This window comes from Rana temporaria, chromosome 8 (genome assembly GCF_905171775.1).
Source record: "Rana temporaria chromosome 8, aRanTem1.1, whole genome shotgun sequence".
Taxonomy (NCBI): Eukaryota; Metazoa; Chordata; class Amphibia; order Anura; family Ranidae; genus Rana; species Rana temporaria.
In genome coordinates, this window is record NC_053496.1 from 180324840 (window position 1) to 180348729 (window position 23890).

The following is a 23890-nucleotide window of genomic DNA, read 5'->3' on the forward strand; positions in this document are numbered from 1 at the left end:
TAACACTTTGTGTTGTATTGGGTTTGGTGTATTTTAGTCGGGTAGCAGTGAGTGCCGCCGTCACATATCGGGATTTATTACTTTATAGGTTTGGCAGGAATCGCAGTTTCTTCCCATTCTTCTAACAAGTGATTTTCCCGACCAATCGGATTTCTACCTTTATTATTTCCTGATTTTATGTCTGTAATCTTCTTTAAATTATAATAAAAAATGTATTGAAAACTCTTGTGTGTGTCGGTGCAATGATGACAATCTTCCATATCCAGACATTGTTCATGGGTGAGGCTTTAATAGACTTTACAGATCATCAGATTAGAGTTACCTGAGAATAATGGTACAGAGTGTAGAGGTCAGGAGTATATCACATACAGCCCAGGGTACGGAGTGTAGTGGTCAGGAGTATATCATATACAGCCCAGGGTACAGAGTGTAGTGGTCAGGGGTATATCATATACAGCCCAGGGTACGGAGTGTAGTGGTCAGGAGTATATCATATACAGCCCAGGGTACAGAGTGTAGTGGTCAGGAGTATATCATATACAGCCCAGGGTACAGAGTGCAGTGGTCAGGAGTATATCATATACAGCCCACGATACAGAGTGCAGTGATCAGGGGTATATCATATACAGCCCAGGTTACAGAGTGTAGTGGTCAGGAGTATATCATATACAGCCCAGGATACAGAGTGCAGTGGTCAGGAGTATATCATATACAGCCCAGGGTACAGAGTGCAGTGGTCAGGAGTATATCTTATACAGCCCAGGGTACAGAGTGCAGTGGTCAGGAGTATATCATATACAGACCAAGGTACAGAGTGCAGTGGTCAGGAGTATATCATATACAGCCCAGGGTACAGAGTGCAGTGGTCAGGAGTATATCATATACACCCCAGGGTACAGAATGCAGTGGTCAGGAGTATATCATATACAGTACAGAGTGCAGTGGTCAGGAGTATATCATGGCGGTCTCAATTGACTTTAATGGCAGGCGAACATTAAAAACCTGCAGGTTATATTTGCAGCATCAAAATACTTACTAGCTGTGCACAAATTGTCCCACAACATGGACACTGACCTACCAGAACTATTAGGCAGAAAACGGGATACAGAAGTAAGTGTCGCCATTACAGGCCCCAAAAATTAGCCGATTTGTGTCACTACAGACTGTCCCTACACTGACAAAAAAGCAGAATATAAAATGGCCACCAGATCAGGTCTATTTATAAGGTAGGGGGTATGTCCATGTGCTGAAATGTCTCAATTGGCTGTTCTGCACCACCTGATGGATGGGTCAAAGTTCTTCTCAATGTAAAATGGCGGATCGCCGCGAATATCGCCAGATGTCCGCCTGTTCGTCGATCCGCGAACGAGCAAAGTTCGCCGCGAAATGACCGCCGGGCCATATCTACTCCCTTGTTTTCTGCAGAGAGACAAACATTTCCAGGTGCCTCCTGTTCCCAGATACAAGCTCATACTTTGTACAACCTTCCAATCAGTAATTGATGGACTTGGTAAGATACTCCCCCTATGTTGAGGTTATGCGGCCTAGTATGGTTGAGGAGGTAGAGGGCGGCACAATTGTCCTCCCCTTTTCCGAAGAGCCAGGTTGCAGGCTTGGATAAAGCGGTTGCATACCCTCATGGTATACTTGCACCTGCAGGTAACCTACATGGTTAAGGAGATATTTGCAGAAAAACGGGCACCGATGGCGCATTCGCGCCGTAGACGACGGCGGAGGCGCACTGAGCGCGGTGCCTCTTGAATGGGAGCCTGCCGAAAATGTGCACATGTGCGGGGATCGTGCCAATCCACGCGCATGCGCAGGAATGATGTCATCGCTGCTCCTGCCAGTCACAGCACTGGAGCGGCGATACCCGGAAGTCACTCTGGGTATCATGGCGGCGACGGAGGACGTGTCCGAGGACCGCCGCGGGGGCTTCGATCTAAGGTAAGTAATTGATAATGAGCTAATATGCTAGTCATACTAGCTCATTATGCCTTTGCCTTGCAGGGTTTTTTCTTATTATTTTTAAGGGTATACAACCGCTTTAAGGGTCTAGTATGGGTATTGGGGACAGTTTGCCCATTTGACGAACTGTGAACAGCTTGGACTAGGAAGTAATATATTTCTATTCTCTCCTCGTCTATAAGGATATACATACACACACACAGCACAAGACCAGGTTCACACTACGATATGTTTCTCGGGGCTGCAGTTCCTTTGAGCTCCACAAGATGGTGGACTTCTACCCAGACAGGAAGTCTCTATGGAAGACAGGAAGTGATGTCAGGTACACACAGGAAGTTCCTTGTGGCACGAAGGAAAAAGGGGTCATTGTTGGAACTTGTCAGCAGAGGAGGTAATAAGATATTGGCCCGGATTCAGAAAGATGAGCGCATCTTTCTGCGGGCGTAACGTATCTCCGATACGTTACGCCGCTGTAACTTTGGGCGCAAGTTCCGTATGCATAAAGAACTTGCGCCCTTAGTTACGGCGGCGTAAAGTATGTGTGGCGGCGTAAGCCTGCCTAATTCAAATGGGGATGTTGTGGGCGTGTTTTATTTCAATTTAAGTTGACCCCGCGTTTTTTACATTTATTTTTAACGGCGCATGCGTCGTCCGTGAAATATCCCAGTGTGCATTGCTCCAATGTACGCCGCAAGGACGTATTGGGTTCAACGTGAGCGTAAATTACGTCCAGCCCTATTCGCGAATGACTTACGTAAACAACGTAAAATTTTCAAAACTCGGCGCGGGAACGACGTCCATACTTAACATTAGCTACGCCTCATATTTTTCTTTGCTCATATAGCAGGGGTAACTATACGCCGAAAAAAAAAACTAACGTAAACGACGTAAAAAAATGCGCCGGCGGGACGTACGTTTCTGAATCGCCGTAAATACCTAATTAGCTTATTCCTTGAGTAACTATACGGAAGCGCCACCTAGCGCCCAGCGTAAATATGCAGCCTAAGATACGACGGTGTAAGACACTTACGCCGGTCGGATCTTAGGGAAATCTTTGCGTAACTGATTCTCTGAATCAGGCGCATAGATACGACGGCCCGCACTCAGAGATACGACGGCGTATCTGGTTTCTGAATCCGGGCCATTATTTTCTATTTACACCCAGTAACCCCCGTCATGTCTGTCCTCTTCCTCTATAGTCACTGTGATGTATTTTATGTCCAGCAGATGACGCTACACACATATATAGTGTGGAAACATAGATTTACCCCTTCAGGGTGAGAACATTTCTACACTTACTGGACCAGAAGATTCTCTTAATTTTTTACGTAAACTCTAATTATATGGTCCTCGAAACAAACGGCACTGACAATAAATAGGTAAGAGGAGGAGGCTGTAGGGCTCAGGGGGCCCCTAAGGTAGGATGGGGGCTCTTCGTCTTGGTTTTCAGACCTCCTTACACAGGGGTCGACAATATCCGGGCGCCAGGTCGCAATTGCGACAAGAAATTGTGACCTGGCACCCGCGACCGCCGGTAATTGAGGCCCCGGCTTTGCGGCCTACAAGGCCGCGAAGCCGGGGCCTCAATTACCGCCAGCCGCGGGCCTGCCGCGATCGCACGGCGGGGGAGGTGGGGGCGCACGGAGGCACAGGATCCTGTGTCCCTGTGCGCCCCCACCGCACGATCGCGGCAGGCCCGCGCCGGCCTTTAATTGAGGCCCCGGCTTTGCGGCCTTGTGAAGTCCCAAGCTCTCCCTTCTGTGAGCTGGTGAAATCTGGTGGTGGCCGTTGGCATTACATGTTAAACAGCAATTCTGAGTGAAAAATTACAATTTTCACTGCCATCTCCTTTCCTCACATTTGAACCCCCAAACATTATATATATTTTTGATTCTAACACCCTAGAGAATAAAATGGCGATCGTTGCAATACTTTCTGTCACGCCGTATTTGCGCAGCGGTCTTACAATCGCACTTTTTTGGGAAGAAAAATACACTTTTTTTAATTAAAAAATAAGACAGCAGTAAAGTTATCCCAAATTTTTTTGTATTGTGAAAGATAATGTTATGCCGAGTAAATTGATACCCAACATGTCACGCTTCAAAATTGCGTCCGCTCGTGGAATGGCGACAAACTTTTACCCTTTAAAATCTCCATAGGCGACGTTTAAAAAAAAATACAGTTTGCATGTTTTGAGTTACAGAGGAGGTCTAGAGCTAGAATTATTGCTGTCGCTCTAACGATCGCTGCGATACCTCACGTGTGGTTTGAATACCGTTTACATATGCGGGCGCTACTCACGTATGTGTTCGCTTCTGCGCGCGAGCTCGTCGGGATGGGGCGCGTTTTCTGGCTCCTAACTTTTTTAGCCGGCTCCTAGATTCCAAGCAAATTTGTCAAACCCTGTCCTTACAGAACCCCTGCCAGGAAATAAAGGCAACCTAAACCTTTTTCCCATGTTACTGGGCAAGGAATATGTTCCAGGACACCAAGTGGAAGGAAGAAGGGAAGTCCTTCACCCTTGGTATGCCCCCCAGCCAGAGGCATGACTAGAACCTTCAGGGCCACAGTTTAAGAAACCATGAAGGGCCCGCTGACTGCCCCCTCTCATCCAAGCCCTGCATCCATGGACATCCTCCCAGAACCCTGCCTCCCGCGTGCCCCCTGGGGCATGCATCCAGCATGTTCTGTGACTACTGTGTCCTTTGGACACAGCGGATCATAGAAAAGGGCCAATCATAGCGGCCCTTTACCATGTGATCAGCTGATCACCTGAAAACAGACTTGCCTATTTCTTCCCTGGTTGTCTCTGTGTGGGGAACTAGGAGCTGTTAACCTGAAAGACTATCAGTACATTGTTTACACTGATCATAAGTGCATCTCCATCAGTGCCACCTATTAGTGTTTTTTTTAATGCAGCCTATAAGTGCTCGGGTGGGAGAAGAAGGAGTATATAAGCTCTCTCCTCTCCCATCCCTGCGAGGAAGGGGGAACTGTTAGTGCAGGGCTCTGGGCTGCACGAGAGAGACACTCTCAGCTCAGAGCCCTGTGGCCAGCAACCCTGGTAGTTTCGCCAGCCCTCTACTTCACCAACACCATCCTCCTGCTCTCCAATCCAATCCCTTCTCTTACTGCACAGTGACAATGACATCACTCCTCTCAGTCATCAGTGATCTTCCTTCTAGGGATAATCTAATATTGGTGATCTGCACGGCTGGTCGCGTTGTTTGTATTGTGATTTATTGTTTATGTTGTTTTGATGTCTTCTTTATCTTTTTGATATTATGATAATAAATTTATATATTTTATTATAATTACTCTTTTGAGTTTAACTGCTTACCCTGTACCGCTACAGTCCTACTGCCCCCTTTCTTTAGCTTTTTCTTTTAGTCTTTTGGGCTTTGGGTTCCCTTAAGCCCTATCTCTATTCAAATTGATCTTCAGGATGATGGTACTATTCTATATGCTGATTACTAAGTGGTTAATAATTAATTTATCATTCCTTGTCTGCAGATCTAAATCTAATCAAAACTAGTTCAGAAACCCAACAGAGAAAAGGGAATTTCTGATCTTGTGAGCCAAGAGGTTCCCTGGACCTCGAAAATGTAACAAACTCTAAAAAGATCAAACTCAATTTTCACATGGGGAAAGTAGTTGTTAAATGTACAGCAACCCTCCCCCCAACCACACCCTATTATTGTGTGACCAATACCATCCAAATAATTCTTACTTTCATTTCCCAAAGTTATCCGTATACAAGGAGACCTGTATAGATCAAACGACAATACGAATGGAAATGGAGGAGAACCAGAGTCACATGAATGAAAAGATCCTAAAACTCACCCTGGAGATCATTTATCTGCTGACCGGAGAGGTGAGGAGGATTCTGGGAGGTCACATGACATCACTCTTATCTCTATTAATAAAACATAGACCTGACCGGAGAGGTGAGGAGGATTCTGGGAAACTAACATGATTTTCCTATTGGTTCTCCAATACAGAGATTTCCTCTTCTGAAGTCAGGTGATCATATGACCATCACAGTGCCTCCATTTTACTCCCTAAAACCTGAGAGACACAACATGGAGAAGATTCTAGAAGTCACCAAGAAGATGATGGAGCTGCTGACAGGAGAGGTGAGTGGTGCCGGGAATTCTGGGACATTATCCAGTAACAGACAAGGGGTGTGTCTGGATGGTGACTGTATCATTGTGTGTGTCAGGTTCCTATAAGGTGTCAGGATGTCACTGTCTATTTCTCCATGGAGGAGTGGGAGTATTTAGAAGAACACAAGGATCTCTACAAAGACGTCATGATGGACAATCAGCCACCCCTCACATCACCGGGTAAGAGGAGACTTTATTGTAAAGGAGAGAGCAGTACGGAGGGTCCACCTAGATCCCCCATCATCTGATAAACACATAGAAACAATGTATTCAGCCAGTGTGTGTGTTTCCTACAGATGGATCCAGTAATGGGAACCCACCAGAGAGATGTCCCTGTCCTCTGTATTCCCAGCTAACAGTGGGGCCCAACCTGTAGGGTGGTGCACATTATTGTAAAGGAGAGATCAGTACAGAGGGACCACTTAGATCCCCCATCATCTGATAAACACATAGAAACAATGTATTCAGTCAGTGTGTGTGTTTCCTACAGATGGATCCAGTAATGGGAACCCACCAGAGAGATGTCCCCGTCCTCTGTATTCCCGGGATTCCACACAGGAAGATCACACCATCCCTCACCATCATCAGGTAGGTGGGACTGAGCAACTAGAACAGAATTCTAAGCTATGAGAGGACATTCTTCTATGTAATTTCGTGTTCTGTTTTACACATATATTCTATCATCTTTGGGGTTTAGGATGAGGAACTGAAAGACATCAAAGCTGAGATTAAAGAGGAAGAAGAAGAGATGTCGATAAGTGGAGATCAGCAGTCTATGGGAGGGGGAGGTCCTCTGTATTCCTGGGATTCCACACAGGAAGATCACACCATCCCCCACCATTACAAGGTTGGTTGAACAGAACATCTGGGACATGGATTTGTGAGACGATGTGTGGATCTTTCCTATATGTGATGTCACAATATTACATTTTAAGTTTCTTTCATTCTCTTGGTTTAGGGTGAAGAGCTAATCGATATAAAAGTTGAGGTTAAAGCAGAAGAAGAAGAGACGTATGTGAGGGATGATCAGCAGTCTATGGAGGAGGATGGAATAACGGGGACATTTATAGAGGAGGACACTCCTACAGAGATGAGCACAGGTGGGTCATTAATAGTAAATACATTCGCTAGATAATTTATATTGCACTTTACGTGCATGTGCCGTCCATGGGAGTATCCCAGTGCGCATGCTCGAAATCACTTCGCAAATAGTCAATGCTTTCGACGTGAACGTAATTTATGCAAAGCCCTATTCGCGAACGTTTTACGCAAACAACGTACACGACGGAAAATTCTACGCTGGCCCGACGTCCATACTTAACATTGCGTACGCCTCATAGAGCAGGGGTAACGTTACGCAGAAAAAAGCCTTACATAAACGACGTAAAAAAATGCGCCGAGCGGCGTACATTTGTGGATTGGCGTACCTAGCTAATTTGCATACTCTACGTGGAAATCAACGGAAGCGCCACCTAGCGGCCATCGTAAATATGCACCTTAGATCCGACGGCGTACTAAGACGTACGTCAGTCGGATCTAGGGGGTGGGGACACTTATTCTATAATCCCCTCATCACTGTCACTCCTATAAAAGACAGTTCTCGTTGTTTCCTCACTCTCTGACTAAGGCCCATGAATAAAGAAATGATCTGGTAGGAGATCAGAGGAGCCATTTACTAGTTCCTAGTTCCTTAGATCCTCAGAGACAAAGCTGCCTGATGTGGGCGGAGTCCTGGTTTAGGGGAACCAATCAGCTCATGTCTAGTAATAATCTTTGTATTTCTATTTTAGTAGATGGATGGGAGATGAGGAAAACCTCAGAGGATTGTCTCACTTTGTCTCCAGACTGTAAAGTAGAAGATGAGGACATCACACAGTATAGTCCAGGAGAAAACCCGACTACCTCAAATGTCCATCCGGCACCACACAGTGTAGATGGACCATCATATTCCTCTTATCCTGAGGAACCTCAGACTGTGCGGGACGGTGCCGGACCATCGTATTCCTCTTATCCTGAGGAACCTCAGACTGTGCGGGACGGTGCCGGACCATCGTATTCCTCTTATCCCGAGGAACCTCAGACTGTGCGGGACGGTGCCGTCCTTCCAACAGATAAGAGGTTTTCCTGCCCTGAGTGTGGGATTTTTTTTTCAAACAAGTATACACTTTCCATACATCATAAATCTCACACAGCTGAAAAGCCGCATTCCTGTCTTAAGTGCGGAAAATGCTTTAGACTAAAATCCACTCTTGTCACACATCAAAGGACTCACAGTGGGGAAAAGCCGTATTCCTGCCCCGAGTGCTTGAAATGTTTCTTCAAGAAATACCTTCTCACGAAACATCAGAGATTGCACACAGGAGAGAAGCCGTATTCCTGTTCTGAGTGCGGCAAATGTTTTGCCAGAAAGTCATATCTTTCCATACACCAGAAGGTTCACACGGGGGAAAAGCCATATTCCTGTTCTGAGTGCGGGAAATGTTTCAGACAAAAATCATCTCTTCATGAACATAAAATGTCTCACACGGGGGAAAAGCCGTATTCCTGTTCTGAGTGTGGAAAATGTTTCAGACAAAAATCATCTCTTCATGAACATAAAATGTCTCACACGGGGGGAAAGCCGTACTCCTGCCCTGAGTGCGGGACATGTTTTTACAAGAAATTTCAACTCAACAAACATCAGAGATTGCACACGGGAGAGAAGCCGTATTCCTGTTCTGAGTGCGGGAAATGTTTTGCCACAAAGTCATATCTTTCCAAACATCAGAAGGTTCACGCGGGGGAGAAGCCGTATTCCTATTCTGAGTGCGGGAAATGTTTCGGTCAAAAATCATCTTTTCATGAACATAAAATGTCTCACACGGAAGGAAAGCCGTATTCCTGCCCTGAGTGTGGGAAATGTTTTTCAGTAAAGTCTTCTCTTCGTATTCATCAGAGAAGGCACACAGGTGAGAAGCCGTATTCCTGCCCCGAGTGCCGGAAATGTTTTTCACAGAATTCCAGTCTTAACAGACATCTGAGATCTCACACGGGGGAGAAGCCACTTCCCTGTCCTGAGTGAGGGAATTGTTCCTCATTGAAGTCCTGTCTTCCTGTACATCAGGGGTCCCACACAACCCTTGAGTGCGGGAAATGTCTTGTATATGAATGTTGCTGGACATGTGGGGAAGAAGCACACCCTGATATACACCTCAGATATACTCCATGGCTGATCTTCATCATGTAAGAAACAGTTGATAAGGAGATCAGAGATCACCAAAGACATGGATGAAGTGTTGTACCGTGTCGGCCATTGATAGCAGGAGAAAAATAAAAATGGAGTCCTTACCTCTCATAGGTTTGGCAGGAAGCGCAGTTTCTTCTCATTGTTCTAACAAGTGATTTTCCTGACCAATCAGATTTCTACCTTTATTATTTCTTGATTTTATGTCTGTAATCTTCTTCAAATTGTAATAAAACATTTATTGAAAACTCTTGTGTGTGTCGGTGAAATGATGACAATCTTCCATATCCAGACATTGTTCATGGGTGTCTCTGGTGCCTCTTGATACAAGCTCATACTTTGTACAACCTTCCAATCAGTAATGAATGCACTTGGTAAGATACTCCCCCTATGTTGAGGGTATGTGGCCTAGTATGGTTGAGGAGGTGACGGGCGGCACAAATGTCCTCCCCTTTTCCGGAGAGCTAGGTTGCAGGCTTGGATAAAGCGGTTGCATACCCTCATGGTATACTTGCACCTGCAGGTAAGCCTACATTAAGGCTTACCTGTAGGTGCTTGCAATATCTCCTTAATCTACATGGTTAAGGACATATTTGCAGAAAAGGGGGCAGGCGCACTGAGCGCATCGGCTCCTGAATGGGAGCCTTCCCGGAAATGTGCGCATGCCGATCCGCGTGTATGCGCGGGAATGATGTCATCGCCGCTCCTGTCTGTCACAGCGCTGGAGCGGCGATACCAGGAAGTCACTCCGGGTATCATATATATATATACTCGCCAGCACACCAGGAATCATAACGTCCAAAGATTTAATGCATATCTATTATGTCAAAAAGAGCAACGTTTCGAGGCCACGCAGGACCTCTTCGTCAGGCAAAAAGGTATCATGACGCAAACGGAGGACGTGTCCGAAGACCGCTACGGGGGCTTCGATCTAAGGTAAGTAATTGCTAATGAGCTAGTATGCTAGTCATACTAGCTCATTATGCCTTTGCCTTGCAGGTTTTTTTTATTATTATTTTTAAGGGTATACAACCGCTTTAAGGGTCTAGTATGGGTATTGGGGACAGTTTGCCCATTTGAAGAACTGTGAACAGCTTGGGTTTGGGTTGCCACCTGTCTGGGATTCACATGTACAGTCCGGGTTTCAGTCTGCCTGTATTTTTTTAATAACAAGGTTGGTCTTTATTGATGCACAAATGGTACAAGGCACAATAAAGAAAACACAATTCAGAAGGAAACGAAAGTAATACAGAAAAAACACATGGAGCACATGAGTTAGCAGGAGAGATGCAACATGTCATCAATGTATTCAACAAAATTGAAGGAGTGAGCAGGGAAGAGGAGGGGGGGGGGAAGAGGAGAGGAGAGGAGGAGGGCGGGGCAAGGGGGGAACCCACAGCCAAGCGAGGACCCCAATACAATCAGAATCATAAAGGGTTAGTCAAAACAGCATTAACCGCATCCATCCATGCCCCCACCGTGGGGGGGCCTGGAGGTCCATTTGAACAGAATCACCTTTTTGTCGTAAAAAAATAGCAGAGACATTAGCAGCTTGGTGTTCCTAGGCCTCTGCTCATCTTCCTGTACCCCCAGCAGAGCCAGCTCTGGAGAATCCAGGTGGAGACGGACATTAATGGTCTCAAAAACTGCGGACCAATAATCCGAGAGCCTGGGACAGGCCCAGAACATGTGGCTATAGGTACCCTCTGGAGAACAACATCGCGGGCAGTTCGGGGAGCGTTTGCGGATAGATTCCATGCAGTCTCTGAAGCGTAAAGTACACCCTATGTAAGAACTTAGGGCCGGATTCAGGTAGGGGCGCGCATTGTTACGGCGGCGCAGCGTATCGTATTTACGCTACGCCGCCGTAAGTCAGAGAGGCAAGTGCTGTATTCACAAAGCACTTGCCTCCTAAGTTACGGCGGCGTAGCGTAAATGGGGCCGGCGTAAGCGCGCGTAATTCAAATGAGGATGAGGGGGCATGTTTTATGTTAATTTATGGTGACCCGGCGTGATTGACGTTTTTCCCCGAACGGCGCATGCGCCGTCCGTGGAATTTCCCAGTGTCCATTGCTCCAAAGTACGCCGCAAGGACGTCATTGGTTTCGACGTGAACGTAAATTACGTCCAGCCCCATTCACGAACGAGTTACGCAAACGACGTAAAATTTTCAAATTTCGACTCAGGAACGACCGCCATACTTAACATTGGCTACGCCACCTAGGGGGCATGTTTATCTTTACGCGGTGTATCTCTTACAGAAACAGCGTATCTTTACTGCGACAGGCAAGCGTACGTTCGTAAATCGGCGTATCTACTCATTTGCATATTCTACGCCAAACTCAATGGAAGCACCACCTAGCGGCCAGCGGAAATATTGCACCCTAAGATACGACGGCACAGGCCGTCGTATCTTAGGTAGGTTTAAGTGTATCTCAGTTTGAGCATACACTTAAACATACGACGGGCTTAGATTCCGAGTTACGTCGGTGTATCTACTGATACGGCGGTGTAACTCTTTGTGAATCTGCCCCTTAGTTCGTTTCAATTTATCCCTAGAGGAGATCACCAGCTTGTAGCTATCTTCAAAACATTCCTCCCACGCTTCCCTGTCCAGGGATGGGATATCTCCCTCCCACTTTCTCCATAGTGAATCTATCTTAGGGGAGTCCTTGCTAAGAATCGTCAGGTACAAGGTGGACAGGGCCTTCTTCAGAGAGCTCTGAGCCAGCAAATCCTCAACAACATCGGCCTGGAGGATAGGAGGTGTAGGAAACTGGGCCCGGAAGGCATGTCGCAACTGATAGTAGTGGAAAAGCATCCAGGGTGGGAGTCCAAACCGGCTTGTCAAGTCCGGAAAGGAAAGCAAGGACCCACTTGAAACAATATCCCGCAACAGTCTGATGCCCCAGCGGGCCCACAACTGTGGGTCCGTCATGGAACGAAAATGTCTAAAGGGAGGGTTTGCCCATAGCGGGGTAAAGGGAGACCAGTGACCCGGGGACAGAAAACGGCGCCTAGCCACACCCCACACCCATAGCGTAGTCCTAGATGGAGCCCGCAACAGGGGGTACGCAGAGGACCCCCCTATAAACCAGATTACTAAGTTCGGTAAGGGACCCCACAATGGCTGCCTCCAGGCAGACAGCTGCATTGGCTCTAGACTGCTCAAACCACCACTGCACTGTAACCAGCACAGCTGCCCAATAATACACCAATAAGTTGGGCAGGGCCAGCCCCCCACAACTAACAGACAGCTGGAGAGTGGATCTGGCCAACCGAGGGGATGATCCCCGCCACAGAAAAGAGCCAATACAACCATCCAAGTCCTTGAAAAAGGAGGATGAAATCCACACAGGGCAGTTCCTAAAGATATAATTACATTTGGGAAGGTAGATCATTTTCAAAACGTTAATGCGCCCCAGGAGATTTAAAGGCAAGTTACTCCAACGTGAGAAATGGTCCTTAAGTCGTTCAACAACCGGTCGCAAATTGAGCCGGTAGAAGGACTGAAGATCTCTGGAGACCCTGGTACCCAAATACGTAAATTCTTCTACCCACTGTAGCGCCGTCTGCGGGGCCACATCCCTAGCCTTCACATCTAGGGGGAAAAGAACAGACTTAGTCCAGTTAATACGTATCCCAGAATACTTACCAAACTCATCAAAGATCTCCAATGCAGCAGTCAACGAGTCAGCGGGATCATGGAGATATAGGAGGGTATTGTCGGCGTATAAAGATATCTTCTCCTCAAGAGGGCCAACCCGAAGCCCAACTATACGGTCCGACTCCCCAGTCTGCCTGTATTATTGTGTGTGGGGGGGGGGGGGGGTGACACTGACCCCTGTATTATGAAGGTGACACTGACCCCTGTATTATTAAGGGGGGGGTGACACTGACCGCTGTATTATGAAGGGGAGGTGACACTGACCCCTGTATTATGAAGGGGAGGTGACACTGACCCCTGTATTATGAAGGTGACACTGACCCCTGTATTATTAAGGGGGGGGGGGGTGACACTGACCGCTGTATTATGAAGGAGGGGGTGACACTGACCCCTGTATTATTAAGGGGGGGTGTGACACTGACCCCTGTATTATTAAGGGGGGGGGTGACACTGACCGCTGTATTATGAAGGTGACACTGACCCCTGTATTATCAAGGGGGGGGTGACACTGACCGCTGTATTATGAAGGGGAGGTGACACTGACCCCTGTATTATGAAGGGGAGGTGACACTGACCCCTGTATTATGAAGGTGACACTGACCCCTGTATTATTAAGGGGGGGGGGGTGACACTGACCGCTGTATTATGAAGGAGGGGGTGACACTGACCCCTGTATTATTAAGGGGGGGTGTGACACTGACCCCTGTATTATTAAGGGGGGGGGGGGTGACACTGACCGCTGTATTATGAAGGAGGGGGTGACACTGACCCCTGTATTATTAAGGGGGGGTGTGACACTGACCCCTGTATTATGAATGAGGGGGTGACACTAACCCCTGTATTATAAAGGGGGGGAGACACTGACCCCAGTATTATTAAGGGGGTTGACACTGACCCCTGTAATGTGGAGCGGTGGCACTGATCTCTTTAGAGTTAAGGGAGGCGACACTGACCCCTGTATTATGAAGGGGGTGACACTGACCCCTGTATTATGAAGGTGACACTGACCCCTGTATTATTAAGGGGGGGTGACACTGACCGCTGTATTATGAAGGAGGGGGTGACACTGACCACTGTATTATTAAGGGGGGGTGACACTGACCCCAGTATTATTAAGGGGGGTTGACACTGACCCCTGTAATGTGGAGGGGGTGATACTGACCCCTGTATTATGAAGGAGGGGGTGACACCGAACCCTGTATTATGGAAAGTGACACCGAACCCTGTAATATGGAAGGTGACACTGACCCCTGTATTATGATTAGAATTATGTATTATTGGAAATGTCACAAATTATATGTATAGTGTATACTACAAAAATAATTGCCATGCGCCTCTATATAGAACCTGTTCATTTCTCAAGAACCTCTAACTCCCTCCTCATTGGCCTACCTCCCCACAAGCTATCCTCTCTTCAGTGTATCATGAATGCTGCTGCCAGACTCATTCACCTTACCAACCGTTCAGTGTCCGCCACCCCTCTCCACCAATTCCTACACTGGCTTCCTATTGCCCAACGCATAACAATAACATCTCCAGAGCATCTCCCATCCTCTGGAACTCACTACCCCAATCTCTTTGGTTATCTCCAACTCTGTCCACTTCTAGGCGATCCCTGAAAACTCATCTCTTCAGGGAGGCCTATCCTGCCTTCCGCTATCAACAGAATCTTCTAATTCCCTCATCAGTTCATTCCTCTCAGTTATTACCTTTTGTTTCACCAGCCCCTCCATATTAGATTGTAAGCCCACAGGATCAGGAATTTTCTAACCCTCTTGTATTTAATTGTATTGTTGCTGTATTGTCTACCTTTGTATTGTAAAGCAATGCGCAAACTGTTGGCGCTATATACATTTTGTATAATAATAAAAATACTAAAAGACCTCCTAGTGGAGGAACCCTGGCTGAAAAAATCTGGACTAGGAAGTAATATATTTCTATCCCCCTTGGTGGGAGTGGAGATGTCCTCGTCTATAAGGATATACATACACACACACACACAGCACAAGACCGGGTTCACACTACGATATGTTTCTCGGGGCTGCAGTTCCTTTGAGCTCCACAAGATGGTGGACTTCTTACCCAAACAGGAAGTCTCTATGGAAGACAGGAAGTGATGTCAGGTACACACAGGAAGTTCCTTGTGGCACGAAGCAAAAAGGGGTCATTGTTGGAACCTGTCGGCAGAGGAGGTAATAAGATATTATTTTCTATTTGCACCCAGTAACCCCCATCATGTCCATCCTCTTCCTCCATAGTCACTGTGATGTCTTTTATGTCCAGCAGATGATGATACACACATATATAGTGTGGAAACATAGATTTACCCCTTCAGGGTCAGAACATTTCTACACTTACTGGGCCAGAACATTCTCTTCATTTTTTACTTAAACTCTAATTATATGGTCCTCGAAACAAACAGCACTGACAATAAATAGGTAAGACAATGACTATCCTGACCATATATGGTTTACAAAGGGCAATTATTACAAGCCTCAACACGATCTCCAAGATCATGGAGAAAGCAGTAGTACAACAGCTTCAGCCACACCTGGACGATCACAAACTCCTAGATCCTCTACAATCAGGTTTTCGCCCAGGCCACGGCCCAGAAACGGCTCTTCTCAAGATATGGGATGACGCCCTCGAAGCAGCAGATGATGGAGAATCCTGTCTCCTAGTGCTGCTGGACCTTAGCGCAGCCTTCGACACGGTAGACCACAACATATTGCTCACACGACTCAAAGAAGTAGCAGGAGTCTCGGACGCGGCCCTACCGTGGTTCGCATCTTTCCTAGGAAATCGCACTCAGACCGTGAAACTTGGAGGTTTTACATCAGAAACACGGACCGTTACATGCGGAGTCCCGCAAGGATCGCCCCTCTCACCCGTACTCTTCAACATCTACATCCGCCCGCTCCTCAAAATCATCAGCAAACAGGACCTGCGCTACCACTCCTATGCTGACGACACGCAGCTTTACCTTCGAATCACCAACAAAAAAGAACAATTTCATGAACTTGGAAAATGCCTCACACTGATCGACAATTGGATGACTGAAAGCTCCCTCAAACTCAACGGATCCAAAACAGAGCTACTCACCCTGCACGCAAATAGGAAATCCATTTCTAGGACCACATGGATACCACCCACCATCCTCGGACAAACCATTGCGCCAAGCAACAAAGTCAAAAGCCTCGGAGTCATCTTTGACGCAGACATGACGATGGATGCACAAATAGGATCAGTTGTCAGCAGTTCTCATCACCTGCTCCGCATGCTACGTAGACTCATCCCCTTCATCCCGGAAGAAGACAGAGCTGTAGTGGTTGGAACTATCATCAATTCACGACTCGACTACGCAAATTCCCTCTATTTAGGACTACCGAAATACCAGATGTCACGTCTACAAGTCGTCCAGAACACGGCAGCCAGACTGGTAACAGGTAAAAAGCCGTGGGAATCAGTCTCCCCGGCCTTGAGATCCCTCCACTGGCTGCCCGTACAGGACAGGGTGACATTCAAGACACTCTGCCTCACCCACAAATGTATACAGGGGAACTCTCCCCAATACTTAAGCGAGAAAATAAAACCCTACGTCACCAAGCGCGTGCTCCGATCAACCAACCAAAACCTTCTCCAAATTCCTAAATCCCGCTACAAATCGAAGGGAGAACGCAGATTTTCGGTCCAAGGACCTCGGCTCTGGAATGCTCTACCCACTACCATCCGCCTGGAGGAAAACCATCGGGCCTTTAGGAAAAAACTAAAGACCCACCTCTTCTGAAGGACCGGTACGACTCTGGATGTCAAGCGCCTTGAGGCGATTAAGTTCGCATTGCTGCGCTATATAAGTCACTCACTCACTCACTCACTACACAGGCAGCAAATGGGCAATCATTACAATATGCAGCCAACACAATGATGGAGTGCCGGGGTCAGGAGTATGGAGCATAGAGCCCCTTATATTGCTGGTCAGGAGGAAGAAAACATTCCTAGTCCTACCATGAAAAATATGTTTCATCATTGGTATCAGAGGAGGGGGGGGGGTTTCTGAGGGAAGTAGAGGAGCTTAGAGGCTGTGAGGGGGTAATAAGGCTAAAGACTCTGGGGTCCTCTGAAGTGATGGTGATTCTGAAGGACTCAGAGGAGTTAGGCTTCAGGGATCTGGGAGAGGAGGAGGCTGTAGGGCTCAGGGGACCCCTAAGGTAGGATGGGGGCTCTTGGTTTTCAGACCTCCTTACAGAACCCCTGCCAGAAAATGAAGGCAGCCTAAACCTTTTTCCCATGTTACTGGGCAAGAAATATGTTCCAGGACACCAAGTGGAATGAAGAAGGGAAGTCCTTCACCCTTGTTATGCCCCCAGCCAGAGGCATGACTAAAACCTTCAGGGCCACAGTTTAAGAAACCATGAAGGGCCCCCTGACTGCCCCCTCTCATCCAAGCCCTGCGTCCATGGACATCCTCCCAGAACCCTGCCTCCCGCGTGCACCCTGGGGCATGCATCCAGCATGCTCTGTGACTGCTGTGTCCTTTGGACACAGCGGATCATAGTAAAGGGCCAATCATAGCGGCCCTTTACCATGTAATCAGCTGATCACCTGAAAACAGACTTGCCGGTTTCTTCCCTGGCTGTCTCTGTGTGGGGAACTAGGAGCTGTTAACCTGAAAGACTGTCAGTACATTGTTTACACTGATCATAAGTGCATCTCCATCAATGCCACCTATTAGTGTTTTTTTAATGCAGCCTATAAGTGCTCAGGGGTGGGAGAAGAAGGAGTATATAAGCTCTCTCCTCTCCCATCCCTGCGAGGAAGGGGGAACTGTTAGTTCAGGGCTCTGGGCTGCACGAGAGAGACACTCTCAGCTCAGAGCCCTGTGGCCAGCAACCCTGGTAGTTTCGCCAGCCCTCTACTTCTCCAACACCATCCTCCTGCTCTCCAATCCAATCCCTTCTCTTACTGCACTGTGACAATGACATCACTCCTCAGTGATCTTCCCTCTAGGGATAATCTAATATCGGTGATCTGCACCGCTGGTCGCGTTGTTTGTATTGTGATTTATTGTTTATGTTGTTTTGATGTCTTATATCTTTTTGATATTATGATAATAAATTCATATATTTTATTATAATTGCTCTTTTGAGTTTACCTGCTTACCCTGTACCGCTACAGTCCTACTGCCCCCCTTTCTTTAGCTTTTGCTTTTAGTCTTTTGGGCTTTGGGGTCCCTTAAGCCCTATCTCTATTCAAATTGATCTTCAGGATGATGGTACTATTCTATATGCTGATTACTAAGTGGCTAATAATTTATTTATCATAATTAACCCCCCCCCCCCAACCACATCCTATTATTGTGTGACCAATACCATCAAAATAATTCTTACTTTCTTACATTCATTTCCCAAAGTTATCCGTCTACAAGGAGACCTGTAGAGATCAAACGACAATACGAATAGGAATGGAGGAGAACCGGAGTCACATGACTAAAAAGATCCTAAAACTCACCCTGGAGATCATTTATCTGCTGACTGGAGAGGTGAGGAGGATTTTGGGAGGTCACATGACATCACTCTTATCTCTATTAATAAAACACAGACCTGACCGGAGAGGTGAGGAGGATTCTGGGAAACTAACATGATTTTCCTATTGGTTCCTCAATACAGAGATTTCCTCTTCTGAAGTCAGGTGATCATATGACCATCACAGTGTCTCCATGTGACCCTCTAAAACCCGAGAGACACAACATGCAGAAGATTCTGAAAGTCACCAAGAAGATGATGGAGCTGCTGACAGGAGAGGTGAGCGGTGCCGGGAATTCTGGGACATTATCCAGTAACAGACAAGGGATGTGTCTGGTGACTGTATCATTGTGTGTGTCAGGTTCCTATAAGGTGTCAGGATGTCACTGTCTATTTCTCCATGGAGGAGTGGGAGTATTTAGAAGGACACAAGGATCTCTACAAGGACGTCATGATGGAGAATCAGCCGCCCCTCACATCACCGGGTAAGAGGAGACTTTATTGTAAAGGAGAGAGCAGTACGGAGGCTCCACCTAGATCCTCCATCATCTGATAAACACATTGAAACAATGGGCCAGATTCACGTAGGAGGGCGTATATTTGTGCAGGCGTAGCGTATACTATATACGCTACGCCGCCGTAACTTAGAGAGGCGAGTACCGTATTCACAAAGAACTTGCGCCCTAGGTTACGGTAGGGGGCGTGTTGTATGGTAATGAATCGTGACACCACGTAATAGACGCACCTAACGAACGGCGCATGCGCGCACATGCTCAGTATCATGTTGAATTTTGTCCCTAACTTACGCCGGCTCAATGTTTAGTCGACGTGAACGTAACCTACACCGTTCCCCATTCACGGACGACTTACGCAAACGACGTAAAATACGACGCTGTTCCGACGTCCATACCTAACATGACTTACCCCTGCTTTATGAGGGGTAAAGTTACGCCGGTCGGACGCCTTACGTAAACAGCGTATTTTAATACGCCGGCGCAAGTATGTTCGTGAATCGGCGTATCTAGCTTATTTGCATTTTCAACGCGGAAATCAACGGAAGCGCCACCTAGCGGCCAGCGTAAATATGCACCTAAGATACGACGGCGTAAGAGACTTACGTCAGTCGTATCTTAGATAAATTCTGGCGTATCTGATTCTTTGAATCAGGCGCCGAGATACGACGCCTCACATTCAGACTTACTAAGTCCTTTGTGAATCTGGGCCAATGTATTCAGTCAGTGTGTGTGTGTTTCCTGCAGATGGATCTAGTAATGGGAACCCACCAGAGAGATGTCCCTGTCCTCTGTATTCCCAGCTAACAGTGGGGCCCAAACTGTAGGGTGGTGCACATTATTGTAAAGGAGAGAGCAGTACGGAGGGTCCACCTAGATCCCCCCATCATCTGATAAACACATAGAAACAATGTATTCAGTCAGTGTGTGTGTTTCCTACAGATGGATCCAGTAATGGGAACCCACCAGAGAGATGTCCCCGTCCTCTGTATTCCCGGGATTCCACACAGGAAGGTCACACCATCCCCCACCATCATCAGGTGGGTGGGACTGAGCAACTAGAACAGAATTCTAAGCTATGAGAGAACATTCTTCTATGTAATTTCTTGTTCCATTTTACACATATATTCTATTATATTTGGGGTTTAGGATGAGGAACTGAAAGACATCAAAGCTGAGATTAAAGAGGAAGAAGAAGAAGAGATGTCGATGAGTGGAGCTCAGCAGTCTATGGGAGGGGGAGGTCCTCTGTATTCCCGGGATTCCACACAGGAAGATCACACCATCCCCCACCATTACAAGGTTGGTTGAATGGAACATCTGGGACATGGACTTGTAGGACGATGTGTGGATCTTTTCTGTATGTGATGTCACAATATTACATTTTAAGTTTCTATCCTTCTCTTGGTTTAGTGTGGAGATCCAATCGATATAGAATTTGAGGGTAAAGCAGAAGAAGAAGAGACGTATGTGAGGGATGATCAGCAGTCTATGGAGGAGGATGGAATAACGGGGACATTTGTAGAGGAGGACACTCCTACAGAGATCAGCACAGGTGGGTCATTAATAGTAAATACATTCACTATATAATTTATATTGCACTTTACTTAGTAATAACACCTTCTCTATATACTCTGTGTTGTAAAGTACATAATTCTGACCAATCAACTATAAACTCTGTTTTGTATATTATATTCTCCTGACCCCTGCACTATATACTCTATGTTGTACATTACATAATTCTGATGCTATATAGTCCTATCTGTTGTATCTTATACAATATGTTGTACATTACATACTCCTGACTTCTGCTCTCTCCCATCTACACACTGCTATATATAAACATAATACGTATTTGTTTTTAAATCTGATGATGTGATTGGCGCACAGACTTTTACATGTTGATAATAATGTGATAACGTCCTCCAACATTGGAGGCTTTAACAGAAAGTGATAATGAGGGAGGAGTCAGTAACCCAATGATTGTGGTCTTTAGTCTTCATCTTGGTTGTTCTCCCCCATCCTCACTCTCTGACCTCTGGTGGGGCTCAGCCCGATGTTATTCATGACTAAATCATGGATTAAATAAGGAATTGCAGGACTTCTTGTGTTGGGAAGATGGCAATGAGTGATAGAGGGGGAAGGGACACTCGTCCTATAATCCCCTCATCACTGTCACTCCTATAAAAGACAGTTCTCATTGTTTCCTCGCTCTCTGACTAAGGTCCATGAATAAAGAAATGATCTGGTAGGAGATCAGAGGACCCATTTACCAGTTATCTTGAGGGGGGAATTGTAAGATCCTCAGAGACAAAGCTGCCTGATGTGGGCGGAGTCCTGGTTTAGGGGAACCAATCAGCGCATGTCTAGTAATAATCTTTGTATTTCTATTTTAGTAGATGGACGGGAGATGAGGAAAACCTCAGAGGATTGTCTCACTTTGTCTCCAGACTGTAAAGTAGAAGATGAGGACATCACACAGTATAGTCCAGGAGAAAACCCGACTACCTCAAATGTCCATCCGGCACCAAACAGATGCTTTGGACTAAAATCCACTCTTGTTACACATCAATTGTCTCACACGGGGGAAAAGCCGTATTCCTGCCCTGAGTGCGGGAAATGTTTCTCCAAGAAATCCGTTCTCACGGGACATCAGAGACTGCACACGGGGGAAAAGCCATATTCCTGCCCTGAGTGCGGGAAATGTTTCTCCAAGAAATCCGTTCTCACGAGACATCAGAGACTGCACACGGGGGCAAAGCCGTATTCCTGTTCTGAGTGCGGGAAATGTTTTGGACAAAAATCATCTCTTCATGCACATAAAATGTCTCACACAGAGGAAAAGCCGTATTCCTGCCCTGAGTGCGAGAAATGTTTTTCCAAGAAATTTCGACTCAACAAACATCAGAAATTGCACACAGGAGAGAAGCCGTATTCCTGTTCTCAGTGCGGCAAATGTTTTGTTGACAAATCACATCTTGTTACACATCAAAGGTCTCACACGGGGGAAAAGCCGTATTCCTGTACTGAGTGCGGGAAATGTTTTTATCAGAAATCCCATCTTGAAAGTCATCAGATATCACACATGGTAGAGAAGCCGTTTTCCTGTCCTGAGTGTGGGAAATGTTTTGCCACTATGTCATACCTTACCAAACATCAAAGGTCTCACACGGGGGAAAAGCCGTTTTCCTGTTCTGAGTGCGGAAAATGCTTTGAACAAAAATCAAATCTTGGCACACATGAAAGGTCTCACATGCAGGAGAAGCCGTATCCCTGTCCTGAGTGCGGGAAATGTTTTTTATATAAATCGCTTCTTGTCAGACATCAAAGGTCTCACACAGGGGAGAGGCCTTTTTGTTGTTCAGAGTGCGGGAAATGTTTTTTAGAGAAGTTCGCTCTTAATACTCATCAGAAACTGCACACAGGTGAGAAGCTATATTCCTGTTCTGAGTGCGGGAAATGTTTTATAAAAAAAACTGATTTGGTCACACATCAGAGATCTCACACGGGGGAGAAGCCATATTTTTGTCCCGAGTGCGGGAAATGTTTTTCAGTAAAGTCTTCTCTTCGTACTCATCAGAGAAGGCACACAGGTGAGAAGCCGTATTCCTGCCCTGTGTGCGGGAAATGTTTTTCACAGAATTCCAGTCTTCACAGACATCTGAGATCTCACACAGAGGAGAAGCCACTTCCCTGTCCTGAGTGAGGGAATTGTTCCTCACTGAAGTCCTGTCTTCCTGTACATCAGGAGTCCCACACAACCCTCGAGGTGTATTAGTGAGTGCGGGAAATGTCTTGTATCTGAATGTTGCTGGACATGTGGGGAAGAAGTACACCCTGATATACACCTCAGATATACTCCATGGCTGATCTTCATCATGTAAGAAACAGTTGATAAGGAGATCAGAGATCACCAAAGACATGGATGAAGTGTTGTACCGTGTCGGTCATTGATAGCAGGAGAAAAATAAAAATGGAGTCCTTACCTCTCATAGGTTTGGCAGGAAGCGCAGTTTCTTCTCATTGTTCTAACAAGTGATTTTCCAGACCAATCGGATTTCTACCTTTATTATTTCCTGATTTTATGTCTGTAATCTTCTTTATATTATAATAAAAAATGTATTGAAAACTCTTGTGTGTGTCGGTGAAATGATGACAATCTTCCATATCCAGACATCGTTCATGGGTGAGGCTTTAATAGACTTTACAGGTCATCAGATTAGAGCTACCTGGGAAAAATGGTCTGGAGTGCAGAGGTCAGGAGTATATCATATACAGCCCAGGGTACAGAGTGTAGGGGTCAGGAGTATATCATATACAGCCCAGGGTACAGAGTGTAGTGGTCAGGAGTATATCATATACAGCCCAGTATACAGAGTGCAGTGGTCAGGAGTATATCATATACAGCCCAGGGTACAGAGTGTAGGGGTCAGGAGTATATCATATACAGCCCAGGGTACAGAGTGTAGTGGTCAGGAGTATATCATATACAGCCCAGGGTACAGAGTGTAGGGGTCAGGAGTATATCTTATACACTCCCTGAAAACTCATCTCTTCAGGGAGGCCTATCCTGCCTTCCGCTATCAACAGAATCTTCTACTTCCCTCATCAGTTCATTCCTCTCAGTTATTACCTTTTGTTTCACCAGCCTCTCCATATTAGATTGTAAGCCCACAGGATCAGGAACTTTCTAACCCTCTTGTATTTAATTGTATTGTTGCTGTATTGTCTACCTTTGTATTGTAAAGCACTGCGCAAACTGTTGGCGCTATATACATTTTGTATAATAATAAAAATAATAAAAGACCTCCTAGTGGAGGAACCCTGGCTGA

General features: G+C 46.3%; 1 protein-coding gene and 1 long non-coding RNA gene across 2 annotated transcripts; both read left to right on the forward strand.

Moving 5' to 3' along the window:
- Positions 1-2169: 2169 nt before the first annotated feature.
- On the forward strand, positions 2170-6002 carry LOC120910312. The gene is made up of 3 exons (XR_005741519.1): positions 2170-2359; positions 5482-5842; positions 5970-6002. It is a non-coding gene; the product is annotated as an uncharacterized LOC120910312 (long non-coding RNA).
- Positions 6003-7022: 1020 nt separating this feature from the next.
- LOC120910564 (zinc finger protein 260-like) lies at positions 7023-22822 on the forward strand. The gene is made up of 3 exons (XM_040322321.1): positions 7023-7043; positions 8215-9192; positions 21511-22822. Exons 1-3 carry the CDS (start codon positions 7023-7025, stop codon positions 22762-22764), a joined length of 2253 nt encoding a protein of 750 aa, XP_040178255.1. The 3' UTR covers positions 22765-22822.
- The last annotated feature ends 1068 nt before the right edge of the window (positions 22823-23890 follow it).

Bases quoted from the DNA above. Each gene is read 5' to 3' on its own strand.
- LOC120910564 (XM_040322321.1), top strand. From the start codon at position 7,023: ATGTGTGGATCTTTCCTATAT. The intron at 7,044-8,214 runs GTGATGTCACAA...GAGGAACCTCAG, and splicing joins TGTGTGGATCTTTCCTATAT to ACTGTGCGGGACGGTGCCGT. The intron at 9,193-21,510 runs TGAGGGAATTGT...TTGTCTCCAGAC, and splicing joins AGCCACTTCCCTGTCCTGAG to TGTAAAGTAGAAGATGAGGA.